Source organism: Cinclus cinclus, chromosome 17, assembly GCF_963662255.1.
Source record: "Cinclus cinclus chromosome 17, bCinCin1.1, whole genome shotgun sequence".
NCBI classification, from domain to species: domain Eukaryota; kingdom Metazoa; phylum Chordata; class Aves; order Passeriformes; family Cinclidae; genus Cinclus; species Cinclus cinclus.
The window spans coordinates 13,715,696-13,743,415 of record NC_085062.1 but is presented as its reverse complement, the minus strand read 5'-3'; the positions used below and the strand labels follow the sequence as shown (position 1 = coordinate 13,743,415).

Sequence of the window (27,720 nt, the reverse complement as noted above, 5' to 3'; positions counted from 1 at the left end):
GTGTCTGGACAGCAGCTCAGCCCAAGCCACGGTGCCTGCAGCTCATCCCTGGCTGGTGCCTGAGCCAGGGTTGGAGCCAGAGTTTTCCTGAAGCAGCAACCCCCCTGCAGAGTCAGGTCTGGGGGGCTCCTCTCCTCAAGGCCAGATTTGTCTCTTCTCAGCCAGCTTGGCTTGGATGGTTTCCTCAAGTCTCCTCCAACTTCTCTTTGGATCTTCCAAGAGCTGCATCAGCCCTCTGAGGTAGGGGCTCCAGCAGAAGCCCTCTGACTCTACCCTACATTGGCTGCGTGGTCACCCACTGCAGTGGCAGTGGCTTTGCCACCTCTCCCCGGCCTTGTTCCCTCCCTTTTCAGGCCATTTAAACCTTTTTGTGGGCCCTCATCTCATCCCCCAGGCAAGGGGAGGGCATGGCTGGGACTGCCAGAGCCTCAGCCTCAGGCTCACCAGATTTATTCCAATTTAAACACTGTAGAGTAAAAGTGTTTCCCCTGCTCTGGCCTCTGGAGCTGAGTATCTGAATGGGAATTTCACCCCTGAGCTGTAGCTAAAATAAGATCTGGATCGAGGTGGTCACTGGCTCTTGGTGGTGCTGGGTGAAGCCTGCATGCTCCCTTGCCAGCTGGCTGCTGGTGTAGCTGGGAGACTAGGAGCTACTGGGCTGGAAGGGCAGCATGCATCATTGGAAACATGTCAGAAAACATGTCCAGGCTTTGCTTGTCGGGGCCAATCTCCATGGGGATTCAGAGGGGATGCTGCAGCCATGTGTCCTGAGTGCACATCATTCCTGGAATGGGACATGGATGCTCAGCCCAGGCAAATTCTTGTGGATTGTGGCTCAGCAGCCCAGGAGCCTTCCATGTCTTTGCTACCTGCAGAGAGAAGGGTGTCAGGTCTGCTTGGGGTGAGGTGGCAAGTCTATATCACTCCATGGACAACACCCTGCCTGAGGAGCCTGGGCAAGGGCCAGGAGCTGCTTCCCCTGGACATGCTGGAGAGGCTCCTGGCTGGCTGGTGCAGGTACTCCCAGGTCACTGCACAGGGCTTCATAACCAAGAATGACCTCAGATGAGACAGATGTGTGTGGGCTTGGCTGGGAGCTGTGTACAGGCACCATGGGCAGCAAGGGGTGAATGCAAAGGATGTATGGGGTGCAAGTGACACAGCAGGCTGCAGGGGACACAAAGGATGCAGCAGGACATAAGGGATTCGGTGAGGTGAGAAGGATGGAATGGATGTAAGGGATGTAAAGGATGCTGACAGGGCTGCAGCAATTAAGCTATTAAGAATGCAAGGCATGCAAGGAGGCTGCAATGGATTCAGAGAGTGTAATGGGATGTAAGGGTCACAATGGGATGTAAAGGATCCAAGGGATGCAAGAGATGTAAAGGATATGACTGTATTCAGGGGTTGCATCAGCCTGGAGCCAACACCTATCCCTTGGCTGGGGTTGTCCAGTTAGTATCTGTGTCCCTCTGTGTCAGCAGCCCGACTTTGGGCAGGGGCAGGGACCCCAGCTCGTGGGTCCTGGGAACAAAATGGGCCCAGGAATAATTCCCAAATGAGGACCCTAAAAATCTGTTTAATCCGTTTTTCTGGGATGCTTTGAATCTCAGACTCTTCAATGCAACCACGCTTGGAAATCCCGCAGCTGCAAAGCTCCTTTCTGCTTGCAGAGTAGTGTATGAAGTTATTGCAAGCAAATGCAAATCACAAGTGCAAGCGGAAAACAGAGAGATGATTCCTATGACAGAAATCCCCGAGATGCAGCCCGCGCACCTACAAGCACGGGGGGGAGCGGGCAGAATGCAGGGAACGTCCCTCCCTGCTCCCGATTCAGGCGAGTGGGGACAAGACCTAAAAAATCACAGAAAAAAAGGCTCAGCAAAGGGACAGAACACAGCCTGATCCTGCAGAGCCACTTCCAGCAGAAAAGGGACCCGCTAAATCCCTGGGAAATAACTCAATAGCAGTCACCATCTGAGCAGGGGACAGCTGCAGGCTGCAATCCCTTCCCTTCATGATATTTTCGGTCTCCAAGCCCCTCAGGGGGAAAAAACGCCCGTCCCAACGAGGAGGCTGCGGCTTCTCTGCTACAGACAAGGGGCCCATTCAGCCCCGCGCCCCGAACCCCGCCCCGCATCCTGTGCAGCTCCTCGGGAGGAGCGCGGCCAGGCCCCGGCAGCAGCCAGGGCAGATCATGTGGCTCCTAATGAAATCCAGATCCGGGCAGAGCGATGACATTGCGCAGTGATTTGTCCTCCCACACAGACTAAACACAGGCAGGCGCGATGCGGCCGGGAGCACAGGCTTTGGATGAATCGGGTACCCGGAGCCTTTGCCTGGCTTCCGCCTGATTGTTCCTCCTCTCCTGCCCAAAACACTTGGATAGAGTGCCCTCGAACTTTCCCTGCAAAAAAATATGGATTTTTCCCAAATGATGCTTACAGAGGCTGAAATAAAGGCTCAGGCTCTTGGATTTGCCCAGCGATGGCTCTGTGTGTTAGAAGTCCTTTTGCTGTGTGCAGCTCGCTGCGGCCAGGGATTAACTGGCGTCCTGGATCTCGTAGAAACACTTCCACTATTCCATGGGGTGAGGGAGAGTCTTAAAACGGAGCCAGGGTAGGTTTGCCGGGTGTGCAGCCGGGGAGGTGCGGCATGCCCACCTGATGTCCGGCTGCAGCCCGTCCCCTGAGCAGTGCTCAGGACGCATTCATGGCAGCCCCATCCTTCAGGCTGGACGAGTGGGGCGGCAGAGGCGCCCCCGGAGGTCTCGATGAGCAGAAGGTGCAGCCCCACTTTGAAGCCCACGTAATGCATTGCAGAGCAGGACAGGGCAGAGGAGGAGACCGTGGCTTTGCCCAGTCCTGAGTGCCCATCCGTGGGGACAAAATGGCTTTAGAGTGGTGCCGAGTCCTGCTTGCAGAGCCTGGAGCTGCTGCTGGGAGGTGAAGTCTCTGCCAGACATCCTGCTGCACTGCTTCCCTGCAAGTCCATGCTGGAGAAACCCTGAAGCCAAGATCCTCAAGGAAATACCCAGCACATCAATTCTTGGATTCGGCATCACAAAACCCAGTCTGTGGGCTCGGTGTTGAGAGGTATCTGGGTGGCACTGCCATGAGGCCAGTGGGAATGGGGCTGGCACCTGGAGGCTGTGGGCAGACTCAGCCTGACCTCTACGTCCTCACCTTCAGCTCCTGGAGCTTAGAAAAACAGGTAAGTACAGAAGTGTTTGTATATATATATATATATAATATATATAACTGTATAAATAAAACTATAGAAGTGTATAAATCCATGTTATATATTTGGAAGTACATATACTATGTACTTTGGGAGTATATAGGAGAATTTAGGTGTCTATATACAAAAATAAATATAGAAATACAAAAACCTTTACTCCTGGAATGTATAGAAGTGCATACAAATATATTTTTGTATCATATTGTATTTATATATATATATATATAAATTATATGTAATATACACTCCTATACATTCCAGGAATAAATAATATATATATATATATATATATATATATATATATATATATATATATATATATAATGTATATTGACTTATTAAAAACATGTATATAATACACACACACACGCACACACATATTTTTGTGTGGGTGCATATACTCCTGGAGTATGTATTTTTATCAATGTCCTGTGTCTTGTGGCATCTCAGGCACAGGGTGCCGAGACAAATCACTCCCCACCTCCCTACCCCATTTCTTCATGAGGGAAAATCAACCTTCAGATACCCACTCCAGAGGCTCCACCATCCCAAGGCAAAGCTGTGTGTGCTGGATCAAGGTGTCCATGCCATGCCAGGGCTGGTGGTGCAGGGTCCCAGACCACCATCCATGCTCACAGAGATCCCTGGGGCACAGCTTTCTCCTTCCTGCTGGGAGCTGATGCTGGAGCTGCCATCCTGCAGGAGTACAGTGCCCATCCTTGGCTCTGCAGGTTTGCTGCTACCTGCATGGAGTGGAGCTGGTGGGCACCTGGAGAAGACACAAGCAGCAGATGATGGCCTGAAAAAGGCTTCTATTTCCTGCCCCTGAAACATAATCAGAGCCTTCCTCAAACACGAACTATCCCCAGGAGGTGTTGATGAGGTCACCAATGGCTGCGGTGAGGAATGGGAGATGATTCTGATGGTGGTGCAGTGACTGCATCTCTTTGGGGTCCCCGCTGGTGCAGCCTGGCAGCAGAGAACCCAGTGCCAGCTGGATGGTGGCTGCACGAGGACATCACCCATATGGCCTGGGGACATTGCAGCATCCCCAGCCTGGCCATACCTGGAGCCAAGTGTCCTAGGGAAGGCAGTTAGGACCCTGCATCCACTTTGTGAGGCAAATAAGGAAATGGCCATTTCCCCATGTGTAATGTAGCCACAGGAAGTGTCAGCTGCATATATATTTATATCCCTATAATCCTGATGGAGCTGCCCAAACCCCTTCACAATCCCTCCATCCAGAATGAAATTCCCTCTGACACTGCCATCCCCCTTCCTAGCAAACAATGAGAGAAATTTCCTGTAGTTTTGGGTGCTCTGAGTTGTCTCTGTGTGTTTCACTCTCATTGGAGTTTCCCTTCTAAGTTTATTTTTGGTAGAACCTGAAACAGGAAATGAATTATTGTCAGCTTTTTACTGGCTTTTATAGCTGCTTGCTGGCCAAGCCAAAAAACTGTGCTGTTGTCCAACCTGAGAGCTCCTTCTTTGCTTTGGGAAATCAGGAGGAAATGGGAGGAAGATCAGTGTTGCAGCACTGGTGGAGGATGAGCCAAAAGCATCACCGTGCTCCTCTGATCCCATGTATGATGTGTTGGTGGAATGGAGGCACTGATGGCTCCATCACAGCCACTGCCACAACTTCTCCTCACCATTGGACACCATGCTGTCACCAAAAGCCCTACCTGTCTATCAGGGAAGGTGGATCCTGCTCTGTCTCAGGGGAGCAGAACACCTGATTTTTCCACATTATGACTGGGTTCAGCTGGTTTTCCTTGAGGTCAAAATTTTCTGCTTACCCAAAACAGCCCTTGAAAGCAGCTCAAAACAGCAAGTGTGTATCATTTCCTGGAGGAACTCACAGCTGCAAGGAAATTGTTAGACGGTTTTCTGCCTCTGTTGATTTGTAAGCCCTTGAACAAGACCTCCTCACTGGTGTCTGTCACGGGGAGCTGTCAGTCAGAAGTATCCAACATGCAGTGATGGGAAGAAAGCCTGCAGGATGCCTGGAAAAGAGATTCACCAGCTCTTTATTATACTGAAGTGTGGCAATGCTTCATCCATGTCCTTTTCAGCCCATGACATAATAGGATATTTCTGGAGGATTCTGAGCTGTCTGAGTTGGAAAGACCCTGTTGAAAAGACCCTGGAAGCAACAGAGAACCCCAGGGTGAACATCAGCTTGTTGTTTTTCCTCAGAGTAAGGCAAAGGCCATAGTGGAAGCTGCTGCAAAGGGCACAGGCAGACATCTGAAGGAAGTGTCCAGATGTGGTGTCCTAGTTCAAGGGGGACATGAAGAAACTGGAGATGTCTGGACAAGGGATATCAACACAGTCATGGAGCTGGCACACATCGCACCAGGAGGAGGGGGCAGGGCTGGGCTGGGGAAAGGATTCTGAGAACAGCCAATGACTAAGGTCACACAATCACAGAATGTCCTGAGCTGGAAGGGACCCACAAGGACCCATCCTTGGAAGGATGAAGGGACCCCATCCAGCCCAGCCCCTGGGCATCCCTGCACAGACCCCCCAACAATCCCACCCTGTCCATCCCTGGCAGCGCTGTCCAAACACTCCTGGAGCTCTGGCAGCCTCGGGGCCGGGACCATTCCCTGGGGAGCCTGGGCAGTGCCCAGCACCCTCTGGGGGAGGGAAGAACCTTTCCCTGTTAATCAGCTTAAATCTCCCCTAACACAGCCTCATGGTGGTGCTGGATGACATGATTTGGTAAAACAGTCACCAAAACTAAAGCTTGGAAGATTCAGGTTGAATCCTGGAATAAAATTCCTCCCCAGGAGAGTGACCCTGGAACAGTCAAAGGGAGCCTGGGCATCTCCACCCTTGGAGAATCCCAAGAGTTAGCCTGATATTGCCACGGCCAGCCTGATGTGATGGTTGGGCTGGAGCCTCTGGTGACCTGCCTGCCTATATGTGACATGGGATTTTTTCATTTATCCATAGGCTGCTCACTTGCAGGCTCTCTGCTGTTGTAATGCACATTTATGGTTTTGTGTTGCACTGAGGATGGTTTGTTCTGTTTCCCCTTTCGGTTTGTAGCGTGGTTCTCCCCTTCCCTTAACCCCTCCCTTTCCCCTGGCCAGCCCTGAGTGGCTGTGACCCGAGGTTCCTCCGCCCCTGAGTTGGGGTTGAAAATACCCCGTGTTTCCCATGCTCTCTCTCTTCTCCCTGGAACTCTTCAGGACAATAAACTTGGATCATCCCGGGAAGGAGAGCCTCCTCTAATCTTTTACCTTTGTCCATGCCGGATAAAAAATCTCCTATCTCTCTGACCCCGAGCTAGCTGAGGCAGGTCAGAGAGACACGGGGAATTCTGACACTCTGCTGGCTGGCTGGGACCATGATGAGAGCCCAAGGATGGGCTTACGCCTGGGTGATCCTCGGCTGTCCCAGGATAGCCCTGGGGACCAGAGAGAGTGCCCAGCTTTTCTGAGGCACCAGCCCCAGCTTTGCTGTCTGCATGAGTGAGAAAGTGACTTGAGAGGAGGCTGGGGCATTCCCTAATTCACCTTGCTGGTTCACCATCATAAGCATCACAGGTGGCTCCCCTGAGTGCCCTTCAGCATTGACATGAAGAGATGTGTGTAAGTTCCATGTGGTGTTTGTGGCAAACCTTGCCTCTTAAATTGCACTTAGTTTTGCCCTTTTATTGCCTGGATTCAACTTCTTTACTTCTCTTTTACAAAACTATGAGCAGCTATTAATCTGAGTGTCTTAGAAGCCTCTTCAGTTCGTCCAATGACAGTCTCCATGGTGGAGAGAAGGGCTTGGATGCCATCCTAGGTCTCATAGAGTCAGTGTCCCTATTTTTCTATTGATTTTCTCTGTTTTGTATCTGGTTAAATTGAGCTCATTCATCCACTCCTTTTTCTGCACTGTCTGATGTCTGAGGACTAGTTTCAGCCATTGTCCTCCTTCATCTTCCCAAATAAAATATGAAGGAAAGCAGAGGGAGAGTGAAGGAACTCTGAAAGGTGACCAAAAGCCTGTGAAGCAATGCTGGTGATGTCATTCTTCAGCCTTGTGTTATGTGATGATGCTTCTCCAGCCAGTGTCAGGTACTGTGCTGGCTCCAGCTACACAATGCTGAGCCATGCCCTTGGTGTGGGCCAGAGCCCCATCCCCTCCTGAGTGCTGTGCTGGGCTGGTTGCAGTCCTGGTTCCACGTGGTCCCATCCCATTCTGGTGCTTGCCAGCTGCCCCCATCACCTCTGAGATTGCTGTGGTTGTTTGGTCTGGTGGTCTTCTGGGACATCATCCCCCACTGTGGGAACAGCTCAGGATGGCTCAGTGGTAGAGATGAATGCTCCCGGCTCCCTTGGAAGGAGACAGCCCCAACTCTAATGTCAGGTAGAGTCCTGCTTAGGAATCTTGGGCAGAAGCTGTGTGGGAGAAGCCTCAGCTTCTGGGCTGCCCCTGGGCTTGTCTCAGCCTTGTCCTCTGGCAGCATCATGCCTGGGGCTGTGTGAAGACCCCAAATGCTGACAGGGTTGGCAGCCCCTGGGCAGGGGGTTAGAAAGCTGAGCTCAGAGCTCCACACCCCCATGCCCCACACAATTGTGTCCCTGCACCCTGAGCACCCAGGGGTGGGGTTTCTTTGCTTAGTGGTCAGAGATCTCTTGAATCTCAGGGTCTGACCCAGGCTACACTGAGGAGTCTCTGACCATGGGACTGGTCAGCCATTGGGACAATGCTGGATCCTGGGGGAAGAGAAACTCCTCGTTTGTCCTCAGGGCTCATGTCTGATGCCCGATGAGCATGTGTGGCAGCAGCCCCAGTGGGGACCTGCGTTCCACCCTGTCTGCTGCTTCTTACCACCTGCCTGTACTGCTGCAAGGTCATTAGTCTCCCCACTGCATCCCACTCAGGACCAGGTAGCACTCAAGCAAGGCTAGGCATGTTGCCTGCCCACAAGAAGGCAGGGGCAGGGATAGATGGCACCCACCTATGGAAGAAATAAATTTTTTATTAGGAAAGCACTCTGCAGAGGTGCCAGGCTCTCTCATACCAAACTAATCCCTCCAGCTCCACTGGATGGGATGCCGGAGCCCGAAGGGCATCCAGCTCCATCCATAAATAGTGCTTCCTCCTGGCCAGGAGCAGCGCCGGGGCAGAGGGGAGGGAAGGTGGCATCGGTCGAAACCAGCTCGACCCCACTCCGGCGTGCACCGGCAGTGGAGAGCCGTGCCTGGAGGGCGCCGAGGCAGGAGAGCTGCTGCCAACGATGGATGTGGGGCACATCTCTGGCACTGCCCTGGGCACTGAGCAGCAGCTCTCTCCCTCTCCCATGCTCCGCGACCCCAACTGACCGGAGTGGAGCGCAGGAAGCGAGCGGCTCGGTTACTGCAGAATATACCGTGGGCACATCTAGTACAAGCGCTGCTTATGCGGTTGATAATACTGCTACAAAAAAACAAAATTGTGTGAGGGGGATACGCCACACACAGAGCCCCCCCGGGTGGCGGCCGGGCTGGCTCCTTGAGGTCCCACCCTACGTGGAGAGGGAGGGCGAGCTGAGACCCGGGCAGAGAGCAGGAGCAGGGCACAGCTGAAGGGACCGTGTCCTAGCACAGGGAGGACTAAGGCATAAAGTGGGATGAGTGAAGTGGAGGGGTATAAAGGGAGGATCAAGGCTCTTCCAGTGCCCCCAGCCCAATCCAGGCTCCCACGTTCGCTGATTGTGCTGGCAAATGTCCTTCCTGGCAGGCGGCCAGTGTGGGGCCGGTGACCGGTTCCCGGTCACTGTACTGCCTGAGCAGGCACAGCAGCTGCCCTGGGGGGCTCCAGGCTCGTTTCCCGGCTCTTCTTCCTGGGAGGCTTCTTAATGGGGGTTTTCTTGGCAGTCTGGTCAGTGGGGAGAGTCTGATCCTGGCTGCTGCCAGCACTTGGCTTCTCCACCCACTTGGGCTCCTCGGCTGCCGTCTCGGCCGCCGCAGGGATCAGTTTTTGCAGATGGGGAGAGGTGGGCAGCAAGGGTTTGCTGGTCTTCTGGCTGCCGGCAGCAGCTGAGCGCTTGGCTTTCTGTGGAGGGGTGGGCTTCTCCCGCTGGGCACCAATCCCGTTCGCCCGGATGCCTCCGTCCCCCTTGTTGAGGCTCTGAGTCTTTTCCTTCAGTTGGGCGGCCAGTTCGGAGGCCAACTGGGGATGCAGCGGCTCAGAGCGGGGTTTGCTGGTGCCGGGGCTGCAAGGAGCATCCCTGGTGTCCCCGGCCCGCCGCTCTGGCTGGAAGGCGCCCATCTTTCGGAAGGCGTTCTGCACCGCCCCATTGATGGCCTCCGTCGGCTCCGAGCTGGCTTTGCCCCTCTGCTTGGGTTTGGAGGGTGACTGGGGCTCCCCGCAGAGGTTGGATTTGCCCTCGGGGATGCCGGGCTCCTTTGGTTGCCTCTGTGCTTTCTCCTTGCCCCGGGTGCCACCCTTTTCCTCTGCTCTGCCCTGCACATTGGCCGACATCTCGCTCGGACTCCTCTTCCTCCTGGCCAAGCTCTGGTCTTGCTCGGGGCTGCCGGACCGGGTGGCCACTTGCTCTGGGGAGTGGCTGGGTGCTGGCAGCGAGTTGGACTGGCCAGAGTTGTACCTGCTGTGGATCCAGGAGACTTTGGGCTTCGTGGCCGGGTCTGGAGGACGGGGCTTGGTCCTTTCTGGGGATGGAGGCTTCTCGGGGCTGTGGGGCTCTGCAGTGGCATCCTCCTCCTCCTTGGACTGCTTGGAGAGGCGGGCAACCCTGGCGTAGAGCGCGGCACCGGCTGACCCTGAACCACAGGAGGAGCGTTCGCTGTCCGAGGACTTGAGCAGGGGGGTCTCACTGCTGTCGGTCGGGAAGGCTCTGACAGAGCCTGTCTCCTTCAGGAATGTGTATTCACCTGTTTCCTCCCCGCTGATGGGGGCCACCAGCTTGTCCCCGGGGCTGGCAAGGGTCCCTCTGTCCTTGCTGTCACCCATGCTCTCTGCGGGAAGAGAGCACAGCGGTGTCAGGTGGAATGTGCCTGAGGAGGGGAAGGACTGAGGTGCTCCTGCAGGACAGTGTCCTCCCAGTTAGACTCCCAGTCAGAGATCTCCTGGCTCTTAACCCTGGAGCAGCAAATGTTGGAGGAGGGATCTCTGAAACTGAGTTGGAGGCATGACTGGAACCTGCACTCCTTCCTGGGGCACGAGGAACCAGGGTGACACGGTCCTCACCATGCAAGAGTGACACCTGTCCACTTAGCAGGCCCCTGGTATTGTCCCCAAGTCCCCTGGGGATGCACCCTGTTCCCTGCTCACCTTCATGGGGGACACAGTACACAGGCCCCTCGTCCGTGGTGTCAAAGGAGGAGAAGGAGCCACGGGATGACCAGGATGGGGAAGGCTGCTCCACCACAGAGGGTGGCTCAATGAAGCTGCAGTTCAGGGTGTTTTCCAGGTCATGATGGGCCACTGTGAGGACAAGGAACTGTTGTCAGTGCCTGTTCTGCTGAACCCCCCAGTCCCTGCTGCCAGGATGCTGCACAGCTCCCCTCTGCCCAGTTTCCTGCTGGGTGTCAGGGACAAGGACAGCATCCACCATATGGGGACACCTCTTGCTGCACAGTCCCACCAGGTCCCTCAGGCAAGTGACCACAGAAACCATCAACCAACAGTGGTGGTGACCAGTATCCCCCATGCTTGGGCTGTAGGCAGCAGGGTCTGTTCAAGCCTCACAGTTCCATCTATCCCCATCTCCAGCTGCCCAAATTGAGGATGCACATGATGGAAGGACAAGACACCCAAACCCTGGGTCCCATGAGGACTTGGTGAGTGTCCAAGTGATCACCCATGAGCTGTGCAACCCAGCACAGCCACTTTGCAGAGAGCGTCCTGGCACTGTGACTGTCCCCTGGGAATCTACTAATTCCCACTTCAGCATCACTGATTGCATTTTCCTTTTCCATGTGCTTTTGCACATGGATGTAGAAGAATGATCAGAGGAAGCCTGCAGCAGGAGGATGTAAATTTCCCCAATTCTGCCACTTTTCAAGCCCTTTGCCAGCTTCCTCTCTCCTGAAGCTCAGTATGAGTATCCCTCCCTTCACGCCCTGGCACTGCCCCTCTGCCAAGGGGCCACCCACTGAGAAGCCAAGAGGAAGAGAGAAACCACCAGAGGAAAAGGTGTTAGTAAAACAAAATGAACAAGATGAGCAGTTAAGAGTTGTCTGGGTTGGACTGACTTTTTTCTTCCCAGTTTAATATTTTAAGGCTTTTTTCTGGATAAGCCGAACACATCCTGAGGGGCTTCCCCAGGTGCCCACAGCTTCAGCATCCTCCTTGGGTACCCACAGAACTGAGGCAGCAACCAGCTGGGAGGAGGGACCGACCCTCCCACAGACCCGTGCAGCAGAAGATGAACTTGTCTCCATCCCCTTCCACTGGTTTTTGTTCCCATGGGACATTGACAAGCTGCCTCCAAAGCAAGGCAGAGTCTTGCTTTGGATGATGGGCTGCAAACGGGTGGTGCCAGAGGGTGCTGGGCACTGCCCAGGCTCCCCAGGGAATGGGCACGGCTCCAAGGCTGCCAGAGCTCCAGGAGCGTTTGGACAATGCTCTTAGGCACAGAGTGGGACTTCTAGGGTGGCTGTGCAGGGCCCGGAGTTGGACTGATGATCCCTGTGGGTCTCTCCCAGCTCAGGATATTCTGTGATTCTATGAAAACCCTGTGCACAGAGAGGGTATTTCCAGGTATTTTTAACCTTTGACTTAACATCTCAACCCCAACTGCATCTCAGTCATGCTGCAATTGCCTGCCTGGAGTGTTTGATCCATGCAGCACATCCCTGATTTACACTAAAATAACTTTTAGTGTTATTTGGATGCCTACTGGAATGTTTATCCATTATTAGGAAATTTGGCTTCAGACATGTATGGCTGTTAAAATGACAGCAGTGCTGCACACTCACCCCTGCATAGTTTCGCTTTATGGAGCAAGGAAAAAAAAGCCCAAGCAGAGGTATTTAAAGAGCAAATGGCCCAGAGAGGGGGAAGCAGCAGTTCCAACATGGATTTCCTTGTAATAAAAACCAAAAAGAGAAAATTAAAAGCAGCTGTCTGGAAGTGGAAGAAGGAGATGCTTCCTGAGAGGAGGCGTGACAAGCGGCTGGTACTCATGGCCATGAGGCAATTCTGGGACTCCAGTGAGACCCAGGACACAGCCAGATTATAAAATGAGGATATGTAGTGCACCTGGAAGCTTTGGGAGGCTTGGGGGCTCCAGAATGGTTGCCAGGGATTTTTCTTCCCTAACTATTGGGGCTGAGAGAAATGTGGAAGCTTCCCACATATCCCTACCTGTCATTGCTCCCCAAAATCTCCTGGAGCCACAGCATCAGGGTGACAACCCCAGCTCTGCCTGCACAGTGGCCAGTTGGTCTCAAGACCATAATGAGGCAGAGAAGAACAGCAGAAGAACCATGAGAGAGGGAACCCAAAGTTCTCCTGGCCATCTCCACCCGCTCATCCCAAGCTCCCTGTGATCAGTATCACCCTAGGGGCTGTTTGAGCGTTGCTGTTTGGAGAGGACACGTGGTGGGGTGCAGGACTCAGGTTAGCCCTAGAATCTTCAGGGTGACATGATCAAGACCCACATTGGTACCACTGACACCTGACAAGCAAATCCCACACACACGGGTACCCACATGCTGGCCCTGTGGCTGCTGGTGTGAGCCCAGGGTGTGGCCCTGCAGGCTGCGAGCTCAGGTGCAATCCCCGGGGAGATGCTGTGGATCCAAAGCTGGTGCTAAGGCTGGGGAGCAGCTTTTGAGGGAGGAACTTGAGGCTCCAGGCACCTGATATGCTTTAGTGGGGCTTCAAGACCTGCAGTACCATCTGGGAATGTTCTGCCAGGAGTAGGCTTGTGTTCACCAGTGTTTGGGCCCAGAGGAGAAAACCCACTTAGTGTCAGTGAACACATGGCCACTGTGGCACTGAGTGCAGATCCAGACTGACCACTGCCCAGACATCAGCCAGCAGCAGTTTCACTGTGACATCCCCACAAGTCCTGAGTATCTCCAGCACTGACTTGACCCTTGGGATGGGGCACTTCATCAACCCTGGGACCCCCCTGCTGGGGCAGGACCAGTGCGGGGAACAAATGGCCTCTGCCAGTGGATACTGGCTACTGTGATTTCCACAGCACCAGGTGTGGTCATGACATGGCACTCTGATCATGGGGCATCAGGGATGCAGCTACTATAGGCAACCCCACAGGTCCTTGTCACCCTGGGTTCCCCAGACCCAGTGGGAAGTGGAGGTACTGCCAGACCATGTCTCAGTGGGACTGGAAGCTGCTGGAACCCACACGGACTCTACTCTGCTGGGTAACACAGGGCAAGCCCTGACCAGATTCCAGAAACAGCCCTGCTGAGACCTGAGACCATCCTGAGCACCCTCAGCCTTTCCCGGGGCTGCTGCTGCCTTCTGTACACAGCACAGCTGGACTGGTGCCAGCTGCCTGCAGGTAGCCTCCCTGCCCTCACTGCACACAGGCACCCTCTGTCCTCCCCAAGCCCTTCCCTGGCCCCTTCCACAAACACAGCCTCTATGATCCTCTGTTATCCTTGTAGCAGGAATGTTTCTTGGGCCCTGGCATACTCTGCTCTGGGCAGGGCTTTGCTGTGCCCCACGTGGTGAGGGGTTATCCCCCCATCTTGGATGCTGAACGTTGTGCATGATGTGCAGGGATGGGGGTCATCTATGTGTTCTGCCTGGGTGACAGATTTAGCCTCATGCTGAGCCACTGTGTGCCAGGATGTGGCTTTTCTGGGGGTTCCACCAGCATGGCATGCCCAGGGAGGTGCTGGACTCAGGAAGAGGACTGGGGTTGAAACGCATCCCAGCAAAGGGTAGGGATTGCTGCCTACACACGAAGTTTGGTCAATGGGGCTGCAGCATATCCCCAACTCCCTGTGCTGGGAAGAGGTGCAAGGAGAGTTCAGAGAGTGCAGGAGAGAGCATTCCCCAGCTGCTGTGATGCAGAGGGTCCCCAACACCCTCAACAGTGCCAGGTCAGAGGCTTTGCCAGGTGTCAGCAGCTCCCTACTTGCCAATTCTGTGCCTGGGCAGAGTGGGAAGCTCAACCCAAATCTCTGCCACTTCATCCTCAACTCTGCTGCATGTAGCAGGAGAGTGGGCATCTGCCCAGATGTTCTGGCTCCTGGGCTTACTTCAGGATCAAAAGCACTAACAAGGTATCCTGCTGAATGAGAGGGACCTTTCCTCTCTAGGGGAACCTCAGGAGAGTAAACACAAAACTACTCAGCAGAGCTCCAGAACCAGGTACAACATTTACATCCTCACAAAGAACATTTGTGCTTGGAGATCCAGAAGCTGCAGATAGAAAGGGCTGAGTTCCTGCGAGCCAGGCAGCTCATACCAACCACTGAAATGCTCCCAGGGATCCACAAAACCCTGGAACTGCCCTGCCATGCCCACCGCCCTGCTTTGGGGCTTCAAAGGGTGCTGTGAGCCACACATACTGCCCTGACAGGAGTAAAACCTGGCTCTCTGCACCCTCCCCAAACCCCAGTGCCTTACCCATGACCTTGGGCAGCTTCTGGCGGCGTAGGGGGATGCGTGGGAGCTTCATCCCAATCTGACTGAACCTCCCACACAAACGTCTTGGAGGCTTCTTGGCTGCTGCTGGGCCCTGGATGGAGCTGCAGAGAAGGTAATGGCACTATCAGAGGCACTGTTCCCCTCCTGTGGTGGGGACAGCTTTTATGGGCAACAGAGAGAGGCAGCAGCTCAGGGGTTCTGCAAGTGCAAAGGGGTTTTGGAGCGATAATGAGGTGGATGAAAAGAAGGAGTGTGCCTGGGAGGAATTGAGGACCCACAGCATCTGCTGCCAGCCCCAGGCACCAGCTTGCGCCACACCAGGATGTAAAGCAGTGCCAGAGAATGGTGGGAAGGCTGGGTCCAACCATGGTCATTGGCAGTGCAGCCAAATAATACCCACAATGCCTGGTCAAGACCCCAAATCGTTAAAAAAAATCATCCCAACCCAAAGCCAAACATGTGGCTTCTCTTTATTTGCTCTCTGGTTTTAAAGTCTCTTGGGGGCACGTTTTCAAGCAATTCTCTGCAGCCACAGGAGAGAGTGGCTTTTTGAGTTGACTCAAGGGAACCTGTGCCATGCCCACCACCCCCCTGCAAGGGGCTGCGCTGGGACAGCACCATGGGTGACCCAGCAATCTGGGGACACTGTGGTCTGGGCACCCTGGGAGAGAAGAAACTGTCTGGAGCCATTCCCCCTCTCCCTGTGCCATTCATCACCTGATGGGTTTGTGCTTTATCTGCAGGATAATTACTTGCAGCCCACAGGCTCTTCAAGCCAGCTGTGCCTGGCTGGGATTGAGCTCGCAGGGCTGCAAGGGGAGGCTTCTGGAAAATTCCTGTGCAGTGGATGGTGGCACAAAGGGGTTTTCTCTACATCTGGAGGAGCTCCAACAGTCCTCTCATCCCTTGATGAGCAGCACAAACCTTTCCCCCTGCCTTGGGTGTGTCCCCACTCTTACTCTCATGGTAGGATGTTAACCTTGTGCTGCTAAAACACTGGCAGCATCCTGACCTTGCTGGACCCGACCTCCCAGCACTGATCATCCATCCCCATGTGGGACAGTCAGGATCTCCCCTGTCCACCAGGCCTCACCCCTTTGCCCAGGGGTTTGTTCTGAGGGTTTTGTCTGTGTAGTGATGCCCTTGCTGTGTTTCAGCCCATTCTTTGCAGATCAGCTCCAGACCTAGAGACTGCAGGGGACTTGGCAGGTCTCCATGAAATGATGGCCCACAAGGGAGAAACAAAGTCAGGGAGAGCAGGAATGGGTTCCCCTCTAAGGGCTCACCCTGAGTACCTCTATCAGCCCTGATGATGCAGCAGGGCTGCTCAGACCCAGGTACCCACACAGTGTCATGTGGGCAGCACAGCTCTGCCTCAGTTTCCCTGCAGAACTGCTGTCCCAGTATGGTCTCTGCATCCCCCTGTCAATCCCAGAACCCACTGACCTTCCTTCTGCATTCCCAACATGGTAAGATCCCTCCTGGCCCCAGCACTTACCCGCTGGCTTCATCCTTCTTGCGGTAGACACAGCAGCAGCAGAGCAGGGAGAGCAGGAGGATGAGCAGCAGTGCCAGGAGGGCCCCTGCCCCGATCACCCCCATCCTCTGGTTGGCCTCTGCAAGGCAGACCTGTGGCTCAGCCCAGGGCTAGCCCTGTGGCAGAGCCCAGCCCCTGGGCCCCAGCACTTACCCATGTGGCAGGCACCCGTCAGGGGGTCACAGGCGCCATCGTGGCAGCTGCAGACATCAGCACAGTTGGCTCCATAGCGTCCAGGAGGGCAAGTCAGGTTACAGCTGGAGGGAAGGGCTGGATGAGAGTGGTGCATCCCCCACCCCAGGCACAGCAGTGGCAGCCACTTGGCTGCCACCTTCTCCCAGTTCCTCCATTCAGGGAGCACTCCTCCAGCTTGCTTCGACACAGCTCCTCCACACGCTGGGGGAACCCTTAATCCATGGGGATCAGGTGCCCATCACCCACGCAGTGGCTTTGCCCACTGCTCAGGGGATTCGGCCCAGCTGGATCACAGACACTCTTACTGCTCTCTGTATGGGACTTCACCATTAGACACAGTAGGAGAGGTCATTAACCCAGCAGTCACGGCTAGAGTCATATCTAAAGTCACAGAATCTACCCTGATGTCACACACAGGGATTCCAGCTCAGTTCAGTGGTGATGTGGCCATGGCACCCCAAGCCCCACCCCCCACCAAGCCATGCAGAGCCACAGCGGCCACAACCTGGGAAAGTGCTCAGACTGACTTTTTTTTTGCCTCCAAGAAGGAAAAACAACAGACCAGCCCTAAGACTCCCTCTGTTTGGTAATGCCTGGTGCCAAATCTCCACTTCTGTTAAAATGACTTCCTGATGGTCTCATGGAGATGATAGGGACATGCATAAATGGGCACCAATCCACAAGTCTCAAGGCCTTGAGCACACAAAACATGGTGTCAGCGTGCCTAACCCAACCTGCCTCCCCAGCCATGGGCCAGGCACCACAGAGCAGGATCCAGCTGGAGCTGGGAGATGCTGGCAGCACTGCTGGGCACCAAACCCTCCTCCAGCTGCATCCCAGCTGACGTGGCTGCAGCTGGAAGGAGCCAGTGGGCACCAGCCCAAACCCACTCCCCTGGGGACACAGCTGCCCCCAGCCCTCGGCGCTGTGCCCCAAGGCGCTCAGCCCATTTCACACTCCAACAACTTGCACGGTGCCACCTTTGCCAAGCCTCATGCCTGCTGTATGCCTGTCATGTGCCAGTCATGTGCCTATCTCGTGCCTGCCAGGATGGGTGCTGAGCTTCTGCATCTGCTCTGCTGCACTGGGCAGCTAATGCAGCAGTACAGGAGCAAGGGACTGTTCCCCAGCAAGGAACATCTCTCACCCCGCCACTTGGCACCACATTTCTGCCCCAGGCTGAGATTTTGGGAGGGCAGAGTAGGGTGATTTTTTTCTACAGGAGTCCTGACACTTCTGGGAAAGACAGAGAAGATAAAGTGCTTTGTGCACACATAAATATTTTATCAGCTGCTCCTTTAGCCTCCTCCTGACACAGAGCTGAGAGGATACACTCTATGGCAAGGATGCTGCTTCTGCCTTCATTGCAGAAATCCCGTTTTTAGCAAAATTGTACCCTGCTGACAAAAACACTGGTTTGGATATAGTCACAGGGATCTGCCTGAGCACTCAGAACACTCCCAAGCCTGCCTGACTCCACCGCCTGGCACAGCTCAGGTCAAGGTTACAACTCCAAGGCTGCATCCCAAGCACCCCCCATCCCCACCTTTGCAGTGCTGTGCCAGGGTCTCAGAACAGGTTAATCCACACTCGGCCCTCTGCTACTGTGCTAAAAGCATCACCACATCACCCTGAGGAGCATTCAGACTCTTTCACCTCTTCCTGTGCTACCAAAGGTGGCCATGATGCCCAGGCTGGGCATCCTGAACTGGTGCCAGTGTCCAGCAACTGCTGCGGCACCAAAAGTGGTTGTCAAAGTGCCACAACACCTCCAAAATGCAAATGCTCCCTGTTTTTATGCCCTGACTGAAATGCCAGCATGGGAAAGATGCCAGCTCCAAATCACTGTTCTTGCTGTCACCCTCAGTCAATTGCTGGGAAAACCTGAGCACGACCCGGCAGGACCTGGGGGATCTGTCTGCATATCCCAGCTGGGCGGAAAATGCTTTCCTCATATTTTCAAGCAACATTTTAGTCCCATGCTAGGAAAAACTACCTGAAGATGTAAGCAGACCCTTGATGGCCCTTGTGCCTGGGAGTGGGGGAAGGAGGAGGCCTGGGGAAGACCCCAGCCAGAGGCAGAGCCTTAAGCAGGAGCCTCCCACATAGGCCATGTCTGTGAGGCTGTTTGCTATTCTGGGATGTGGTTTTCTCTCTGTTTTTGGATAGAAATTTCACTCTGGACTTAAAAACCACCAACAAACCACCACTTTGTTCATTTTTTTTTTTTTTGCCAAGCAGTCCTTTTCTAGAGCACAACACCCCTTGCTGCTCTGTGAGCTAGTCCTTCCCCCTCTGCTCACCAAATCATCCGAACTATTGCCCATGAGCACTTCCACTGCAGGAAACCTCTCAGCTGGCAACAGCATAGGACACAAGGGTGTCTGAGCACCACCTGTGCCCCAAGGTGCCCCCAGGTGTGCTGACCAGTGCCTCACTTACTATGTGCCATGGGAGCCAGGGTGGCAGAGGCACTGCCCAGTCTCGAAGTGACACTGGCCGTTGACGCAGTCGCTGCAGACGAAGGCGCAGTTCTCCCCATATGTCCCATTCCGGCACTTGGTTTCACACCTGGGAGGGATGAGGGCAAGTGGCTGGAGCACCCATGGCACTTGGGGACCTCCAGCATCCCTCCACATGCACAGAGACGGGGTGTGTATCACCATGGTGGCTTGTGATTTCTGAAGTCAGGAGAGGGGTACAGGGATGGACTGAGCCATGAAATGACAGGGCCATGGAATTGCAGGGAGCCTGCAAGACCCCTGCCCTATGCCCCTTGGACCCTGGGTGCTTGCAGTGCGGCTCAGCTCTCAAGCTGGGATACTCTCCCTCAAACTCTAGTGCCCAGGATTGGTTTCTGGGCTGCACAACCCTTCAACGACCCTGTTCCCTGGGAGGATCAGGGAAGCCAGACACTGCTCTCCCAGAACCCAATGCTGTACCCAGCTACACTCACCGGTCTCCGATCCAGCCCGGGTTGCAGTGGGAGCATTTGCCATTGATATGATTGCAGGTGTGGCCATCCTTACAGGGGGGACACAGCTTCTCACAGCCCTCTCCGTAGAAGCCAGGCGAGCAGGGCTGGTCGCACTTGGTGCCATTCCAGCCCGCCTCACATGTCAGGCAGCGCCCGTCAGCCACGGTGCACGGCTGCAGGCTCTTGCACTGTCCACACCTGCAACAAGGTGAACCCATCACCCAGCACACCTCAGATCCTCCTGCTGCCACCTCCCACCGGTGCTGGTTCAGACCCAGCAGGGCTGGCCACTCACCGCCTCCTGCAGCCTTGGCCGTAGAAGCCGGCCGGGCATGGCTCACGGCAGTACTTGCCCCGATAGCCCGGCTCGCAGGTGCAGGTCCCGTCCACCTGGTTGCACTTGCCCTTGTAGCACTGGCAGTAGCGGTCGCAGCGAGGCCCGAAGGTCCTCTCCCGGCACTGGCAGCGCCCTGTGAACTGCTCGCAGGGTGAGTTGTTGCAGGAACACTGGTTGTTGCAGCCACGGCCCCACCAGCCAGGCTGGCAGAGACAGTTGCCTGTCTGCTGGTCACACTGGGAGTTGTGGCTGCAATAGCAGGAGCTGGAGCACTGTGGGCCCCACCAGTTGGGCTCGCAGGTGCATTTGCCTGTCTTCTGGTCACACTTGCCATGCTTGCAGAGGCAGATGTTCTCGCACTTGGGGCCCCAGCGGTTGAGGTTGCAGGTGCACTGGCCCGTCACGTCCTCGCACTGCCCGTTGGGATGGCAGGTGCACATTTCCTTGCAGTCAGGACCCCAGAACTGCCGGGGACACTCTGTGGGGAGAGCCATCAGCCTCACCACTGCTCACAGGGACATCCCCAAGCCGGGCACCAGTGGAGACCCGCAGTCCCAACAGCACCTCTTGACCACAGTCCTCCCTCTCTTCCCCCCCAGTGCACTGGATCTAAGAGACCCCAGCAAGGGGACAATTCCCTGGGAAACACAGCCAGAAGTCAGGCGAGGGCAGAGCAAGAGCATTCACAGCTCCATCCCTGATGATCTGCTCTGGAAAGTCACCCCGGCATGAGCCAGGTCCACCCCAGTGAACCCCCTGAGGACACAAAGGCACCCGCCAGTACTCACTGGTGTCGCAGTTGGCACCAAAGTAGCCATGGCGGCAGCGGCACTCGCCGGGCCTGACGCATACCTCGTTCTCCTTACATGTGAAGTTCCCCTCACACACGGCTGCACAGATGGACAGACAGCAGGCATGAGTACCAGTGCTTGCTCTCTAAAGCTCCCCAGGCCCCTCCAGAGCAGAAAAAGGGCTGTACAGTGACCCTCTGAGTGCTGCTGAGCTGTGGCACTATGACCATCCTGGTGAGCAACTGCCTGGGCTGGATGGAACCCTTTCCAGAAAAAATTCCACCAGCCTCCAGTCACCCAGCTCAGCTCCATCTCTGCCACCCAGATAGAATGCCACCCATCCTGGCCACCAGTCTCGTGCCATCCAGCCAAGCCATGTCCCTGCCAGAGGCTGCACCCAGTGGTGCTGTCCCTTGCTCAGCTCTGCATTCCTAGAAGGGAGAAGGGGTCATGGAGTGGAGTCATTGTGGGCACTGCCATCCCAGCACTGCCTCTCCCACATGGCTACCTGCCCCCAAAGGCCACCAGCCCCTCTCCTGCTGAGGGGACCTCATGCTGAGGCCAGTGCCTGGAGCCAGGCAAGTGCAGCACGTGGGGCAGGCAGCACTTGCAAATCCCACACCACCCTGGACAAGCTCCCTTAGGCACTGGGAGGGGGAGAGACAACCACCCATGCCAGCCACCTTACCTGGGAGTTGTTAGACCTACGGTGATGGATATTATAGAAACCCCTAAAATAGACAGATTACACAGGTTAGGAACAGTGAGTCTAAAGGTTAGAGCAGGTTGAGGGGGCAGGAGATGGAAACAACTTGCTGTGGGACGATCCTCCCCCCATAGTCCTGGCAGATCCTATCCTTCCCCTTCCAAACAGGCCACATCCTGTTCCCAGCACACACAGTGAGCAGTTACAGGGCTCATGCACAATGGGTTAGTTGGTTATGTGGGCTTTGGTCCCAGCTGCAAAGTGCCAACTCCAGCTCTCCCAGGAGGGTATGGTGAGCCCTGTGCCCAGCCTCCCTGTGGGGGAGCCCCAAAGCAGCTGTCTTCATTGTGGTGGCAATGCAGGGAATGACGCTCCCAGGGTTTCATGCTGAGCATCCATGCTGGGCTCACTGTGGCCCCCACTAAAGAGCTATGACACCTTGTATGGCCCCAGTCCAAGCTCAGTGGTCTTTGGCAGCCCTAGCAGCTTCTCCCCAGTGAGGCCACGATAGACCATGTGCCTGGTCTGGGCAGCTTCAGCTCCACTGGTGGCTCTGGCTCAGGTCCCCAGGCTGCTGCAGCGTCTGTAGGGAATCTCGTTCCCATCCCTGCAGCTGCACCTTCACCGTGGGGGAGACTTCACTATTCCTTAAGACCCCAGTCAACATCCCCAAGTCCTTAGACTCAGAGCTGGCTGGTAAGGAAAGAACCCCCCCCAGCTCTGTGACCCTGGACACTGGGGCTGCGCACCCATTCCATCCACATGGTGCTGGCTTAAAGCACTTCAGAGAGGCAGGACTCCGGCTGCACGTCCCCAGGACATGGGGTCCCAGCCACAGGACACATTAAGGTGGCCTCTGACAATGGTGGTGAGTCCAGTAGAGCTCAGTAAAGGATGGGCAGAGCCCAGTGAAGCAAAATCCTGGTGTTTACCTATTAAACACTCGCTTCCTTGTTGCCTCCATCCCAGGCAGCACACGAGAACCAAGGAGCTGCAGGGATAAAAAAAAAAGCATTACAAATAGTTACAACCCTCAGAAAGTCCTAGTCCTCCCCAAAAACCCACCAGGAGCACCATGATGGTGAGAGGTCCTGCTGGAGGCTTCTACACCTCCAAAGGGGAAGGAGAGCTCTTGGCTCGTCCTCCAGCACATGGCGAGTTACTAGATCTGCTGTGGGATCCCATGGATGCCCCACCAACCATTAAGGTGATGCCAGGAGTAAGAACAGGACCGGTTTTTCCCATTAATAAGGAGTGATGAAAAAGCAAAAGTCATGTTTGCAACCTCTAGAATATAAAAAAAAAATCCAACAGCTCCCCCCCAAAAACCAAACAAAATTAAACAAACAAAAAACCCAAACAAACAAAACCCAAAAAACAACAACAACAACAACAACAACAACAAAGCTGGGAAAAAAGGGAATGTTCTAAATGTCCCAGGGGAAAACATTACTTGAATCCCAGGCTTGGTGCTTTGTGGTCTGGGGATGAAACCCCAAAGGCAGGTTGGAACCACCTGGCTGGAATAGCTGGAACACAACCAGCTCCCAGGGAATGTCCCTATGTACAAGCAGAGGGATGCCAACTGCAGGCAGCTGGAATGCGTCCCTGAGCTCTTGAGAGTCCTGGAGTGCCACCATTTCCATGGAGCACCAGGCACAGGATCATCAGGCAAGATGTTTTTGGCACAAGTTTGAGCAGAATAGGGGCTCAGACGTACTTAGAGGCTCAGCCAGGCATGCTCAGCTCTCTGCTGAGAAGGGACACGTGGGGACACCTCACCTACACTTCGTCAAAGAACCTCCCCAAGCAAATGTCTGGGGGCTCATGATGCTGTAGCTGGGTGTGGGGAGTACACTTCCCATGACCCCACAGAAATCCCTGTTTGTGGAGCCCTGCTCATCCCCAGAGGCATCCACTCCTCCTCCGGGTGACCCACACCGCCTGGTCCCACAGGCAAGGGAGCACTGCTGGACAAACAGCCCAGACGGATGCTGCAGTCACGGAAAACTTCACCCGAGCTGGTCTGGCAGCACAGCCTGGAATGCATTTGGCTTTTTCTTTTTTTTTTTTTCCCCTTTTCCTCTTTATATGTAACAAATGCAGAAGAGGAGGAGACAGCGAGGAAGTATTTGCTCGAAACCCAGTGCAGTCACAGGACCACGTCTGGCTGCCAGACCGCTTCATCCTGGGGCTGGGGAGGGAGCTGCCAGCAGCCCCTCGGCCAAAGTCGGGTCCTGGGGCTGCAGCTCTCGCCCCGGCCCCTCAGTGGGCAGCACCTACATAGCCCAGCCAGGAGCACCGTGTCCCCCTTTTTGTGGCGGACAGCAAAAAGTTGGAAAGGAGGCAGAAAAGAACCACAAAAATGATTCAAGGCCTGGAAAAAATGCCTTGCAGCCGGAGCCCAAAATAGCTCCATCTATGCAGCCTGTGGAAGCAGCTGCAAGATGCTGAGATGGCAGCAGCACAAACACCCCCTACAGGGACCCCAGGGCTCAATGGGGGGTTTTCTTCTGCTGAGTATGCTAGGGGATGCACGGGGTTAATGGCAAAGGGAGGCCAACCACCAAATCACCTCCTGGAGAACTGGACGGGCTGCAGTCAAGGTCCTTCTCTGAAAGAGGCTTCAGGCTGTGACCCCCTAAAAGCTTTGCCAGCTGTGCTGGGATACTCAGGCGGAGGTGGAGAAGGGTCCATGGTGCTCTTGCCCTCCCATGCATGGCCAAAGCCTCACTGTTGCATCTGGGGCTGCTTTCACCCTTTAGAAATTCATTTTGGTGGCTTTTAGAATGAAACCATCACAGGTTTGCATGAGGAAACCCTTCTACCTAGGAAACCTGCTTCCAACAGCCCAGACTGGCCACCAAAACTGGCATCACTGCAAATGTGGAAAAAAGTATCCTTTGTGATGAGCTGACGGTGGGGAGCTGGGAGTTACTGGAACATGGTGGCAGGAGGGAAAAACTTCTGCCATGAGCCGGAGGAGGTGCGCAGCACCAGGACCATCCCCAGCTGGGACCCAGCCCACTGCCTCACAGGATTTGGGCTTATCTGTTCCCTGACAGCTAATCTCTCCTTCCTCGTGCTTACTGATGGCCTCCCACACCCTGCTCAGCCCTCACCTCATTTATCAGAAGCTTTGATAGCAAATAAACTTGGTCCTGTGGCAAGGAGAGGAAACCAGGATGCCACACTGAAAAAGCATTGCTCCCAGTGGGTACGTGGATGGGTCCCAGAGCACAGTCAGCCCACAGAGGTTCACTGCTAGTTTCAGGTCACCAGTGCTCACCAGGGTGTGCAACTAAAAGGTGTTTCATGGTCTCAGCTCCTTGACAAAGGGCTTGCTCCATGTGCCTCCTGACCACTGGAAAAGGATAACTGGGAGATGTGTTTAAAAGCTCGCTCCTGACCCACACAGACATGGCACTGCAGACATCCACTATGCAAATACCTTCTTTCCTTCAAAGCACTACAAATTCTGGGGGAAAAAAATGGTGAAAAGCTGCCTCTGAGCTGTGGCCAGAGCTTGAGACCTTGGCTGATGTGGAGAAAAAGGAGTGGGATGTGTGCAGAGCTGGAGCTGTCACCTGCAGGGATGAGTCCTCCATGCCAGCCTTGCCTGTGGCCCATAGCCATGTCCTGCTCATGCTGAGCATCACTGGAATCTCAGCTAGTGAGTCCAGGCTTTTCACAGAGGTAGAATATTTTTCTTGTGAATTAGTATGATACACTGCTCCCAAAAATCACTTTACCAATAGTTATAGAGACAACTCTGAGGGACGAGGGGTGGCTTCTCAGTCAGACCAGCATAGCCTGCCCTGAATAATGAGGAGCAGGCTCAAATCCCTGGAAGCAGGAACAAGACTCTGGGGCTCAGCTGGGACCTGCTGCCTGTGGTCCCATGTGAGACCACCCAGTTCAGCTCAATGGATGGAGCTGCAGAGGAGCCTTGTGGTCACCCAACATACCCATGGTGCTCAGAGAACCACTGGCACCCACCCCATCCCCAGTGTTTCTCCATGCTGCTCTCTTCCGCCCTGCTGCTCCTCCCAAGCATTACCCTGGTGCTAATTTTTCTCTGTGTCACCCATCACTTGGTGCCACCCCGCTGGTATGCAGTGCTCTTGGGACCACTGGGTCCCAGGCACTGGCACTCCCCAGCTGATGCCAGCTGCAGCTCCCTGACCCCAGCCTAAGGGTCCAGACAGACATCCCCAGGGTACGCAGGAATAGGATCATGGGCATAAATAGAAACCTTTCAGGGAGAGAAAGAAAATTAAAGACCAAAGACTGGAAGAGTGTTAGCAGGAGAGCAGGACAGGGACAAAGCAGTGCCCAGGCTGTCACCATGGCTCCTTTGGTCATACTAATGGGAAACCAGATATAGAAGAACTTCAAATGTAAGGACAAGATGAATTTAGAACACAAAACCCCCAAGAGACCCAAATATGCCCTTTTCATCTGCCCTAAATTATTCCTTTGATTTCTACTTGGGAGCCAGGTCCAAAGATGTTGCACAATCATGAGCCTTCTGAAACCTGTGGTGGCATCTCCATAGGATGCCTGGATGGGCTTTGCAGAGCCAACGGTCCAACAAGCTCCAACAGCCTTGGGTGGAGGACACTGGGACCTCCTCCCAAAGCCACCTGCAGTCCTGCTGCCCCTGGCCTCAGAACCTGCAGCACAAGGGCCTTGGGGCCACTGGGGTGAGTTTGGATGGTAACATATAGGGGGTCCTCCACATCCACTGTACACAGCAATGCTGAGGGTGGTCGCCAAGTGAGTAGGTAGAGAGGGAAGAAAGGGTTTGCAGAAGGTTGAGGGATTGAAAATGATGCAAACATCATCTGAGTTCTCTAGGAACTGTCCCTGTCTCACCATCCCCAGCCCCTAGGCTGCCTTCAGGCCCCAGTCCTGCAGGAGGATGGACACAACCAACTTGTCCCACTCAACAGCCAGTGCTTCTTGCATACCCCTTGGCACTACGGGTGGCACAGCGAGCAAGTCCAAGCACTCCCCCACCTTCATCCAGTGGGGATGGGAGGGGTCCTTCTGCACGAGGGAGAACCCAGGCACAGGGAGCAGGATACAAGAACAGGGTGGGGACACTACTCAACTTCCCTCTGCCACCCCAAAATGTAGTGGCAGCTTTGCTGTGCAGGTCATGGGCTGCCGAGGAGGGACGGCTCCCTGTCAAGGAACAGCACCGATGGGAGCTGCGGCCACTCTGGCTCGTGAAATGCCTCCTTAGGAAACTCTGGTTGTAATTTGAGGAGGGGGCACCAGCGCCCTGTGGCCCTGCTGAATGGAGCCATTATGCGGCCCCTCTCGCTCGAAGCACATGTTTTCCTTGTGGACTCATCTGACCTCACAGGCGAGATGTAAAGGTGCATTTATGGCCTGGGCCCCCCATCAAGTGCAGGGGATCCAGGTCTCCCAGGCGGGAGGCAGCAGCTGTGGGCTCTCTCCCCTTTTGCTGGGGCCAGCCTGGCCCAGGGGCCAGGGCAGACCGAGCAGAGAAGCTTGACTGAGGTGATGCTCTGCAAAGGGATCTGTGGGACGCGGAGAGCACTGGGAGCAGGGACAAGTCAGTGCCACCTCCTGAGACCCTGCCCGCAGCCAGGCAGGCAGGATATGACCCCCGGGACAGCTAGACAGTGCCAGCACCCACTTTCTGAAGCCAAATACGAGGGTCCTGGGGCTGCCAACTTCACAATCCCCAGCAGCCTGGGGCAGCTCCACCATGATACCGAAAGCATCCTGTATCCCACCAGACCAGGGTCAGCAGTGCAACCCTATCCCCGACTCCCCAGCGGAGATCCTGCCCGCAGATCCTCCTGCCCGCAGATCCTCCTTCCCTCTCACGACTCCATCCCAGAGACACCCAAACCCAGCTTCCTCCAGCAGAACCAGCCCCGGGCATCCAGGGCCGGATCCCCGCAGCCCCCAGGGGATCAGGACCAGCCCCCACGTCCCCGGCCCCGATCGGGCTCAGCTCCTCACGCTCTCCCCGCCGCCGGCTCCCCCCGTCTCAGCCGCGCACAGGACGGACTTTGTCTTGGAAAGCGCCCAGCGCCGCGGCTGCCCGGGATGGGGGATGGACCGGCAAGCCCGTCCCGTCCCGTCCCGTCCCGTCCCGTCCCGTCCCGTCGCGCCGGTCCCGTCCCGGCGCTGGGGGTCCCGTCCCGCCCCGCACACCTGCCCGCCCCGCTCCTACCCGCCGGCCCTGCAGACGTTCCTGCCGCGGGGGCTCAGCTCCTGGGCGGCTCCGCGGCTCAGCACCGGCAGCAGCAGCAGCGGCAGCAGCGCGGCCCCGGCCCGGGCGCGGCGGGACAGTCGCAGCCCACGGGCCGCCAT

General features: G+C 55.3%; 1 protein-coding gene across 8 annotated transcripts; it reads right to left on the bottom strand.

The window, feature by feature from the left end:
- SCARF2 (scavenger receptor class F member 2) lies at window positions 1–27,720 on the bottom strand. Of its 8 annotated transcripts, none has more exons than XR_009933731.1 (15): window positions 27,581–27,720; window positions 22,296–22,354; window positions 20,655–20,756; window positions 19,825–20,344; window positions 19,509–19,727; window positions 18,995–19,123; window positions 16,511–16,614; window positions 16,319–16,436; window positions 14,800–14,921; window positions 10,519–10,671; window positions 6,492–10,202; window positions 5,040–5,246; window positions 3,771–4,009; window positions 2,446–3,200; window positions 1–869 (listed from the first exon to the last, which is right to left on the bottom strand). XR_009933731.1 is itself a non-coding variant. In XM_062504048.1 (11 exons), exons 1-11 carry the CDS (start codon window positions 27,718–27,720, stop codon window positions 8,998–9,000), a joined length of 2,871 nt encoding a protein of 956 aa, XP_062360032.1. In that variant the 3' UTR covers window positions 6,377–8,997. The 8 variants fall into 8 exon arrangements, 1 of the variants encoding a protein (XP_062360032.1); XR_009933732.1 differs by having other exon boundaries at window positions 1–3,200; window positions 6,492–7,958; window positions 8,074–10,202; XR_009933735.1 differs by lacking the exon at window positions 27,581–27,720 and adding exons at window positions 21,346–21,388; window positions 24,653–24,671 and having other exon boundaries at window positions 1–3,200.

Bases quoted from the DNA above. Each gene is read 5' to 3' on its own strand.
- SCARF2 (XM_062504048.1), bottom strand. From the start codon at position 27,720: ATGGCGGCCCGTGGGCTGCGACTGTCCCGCCGCGCCCGGGCCGGGGCC. The intron at 22,355-27,580 runs GTAGGAGCGGGG...TTATCCCTGCAG, and splicing joins AACGTCTGCAGGGCCGGCGG to CTCCTTGGTTCTCGTGTGCT. The intron at 16,615-18,994 runs GTAAGTGAGGCA...CCTTCCCTCCAG, and splicing joins CCTGGCTCCCATGGCACATA to CTGTAACCTGACTTGCCCTC.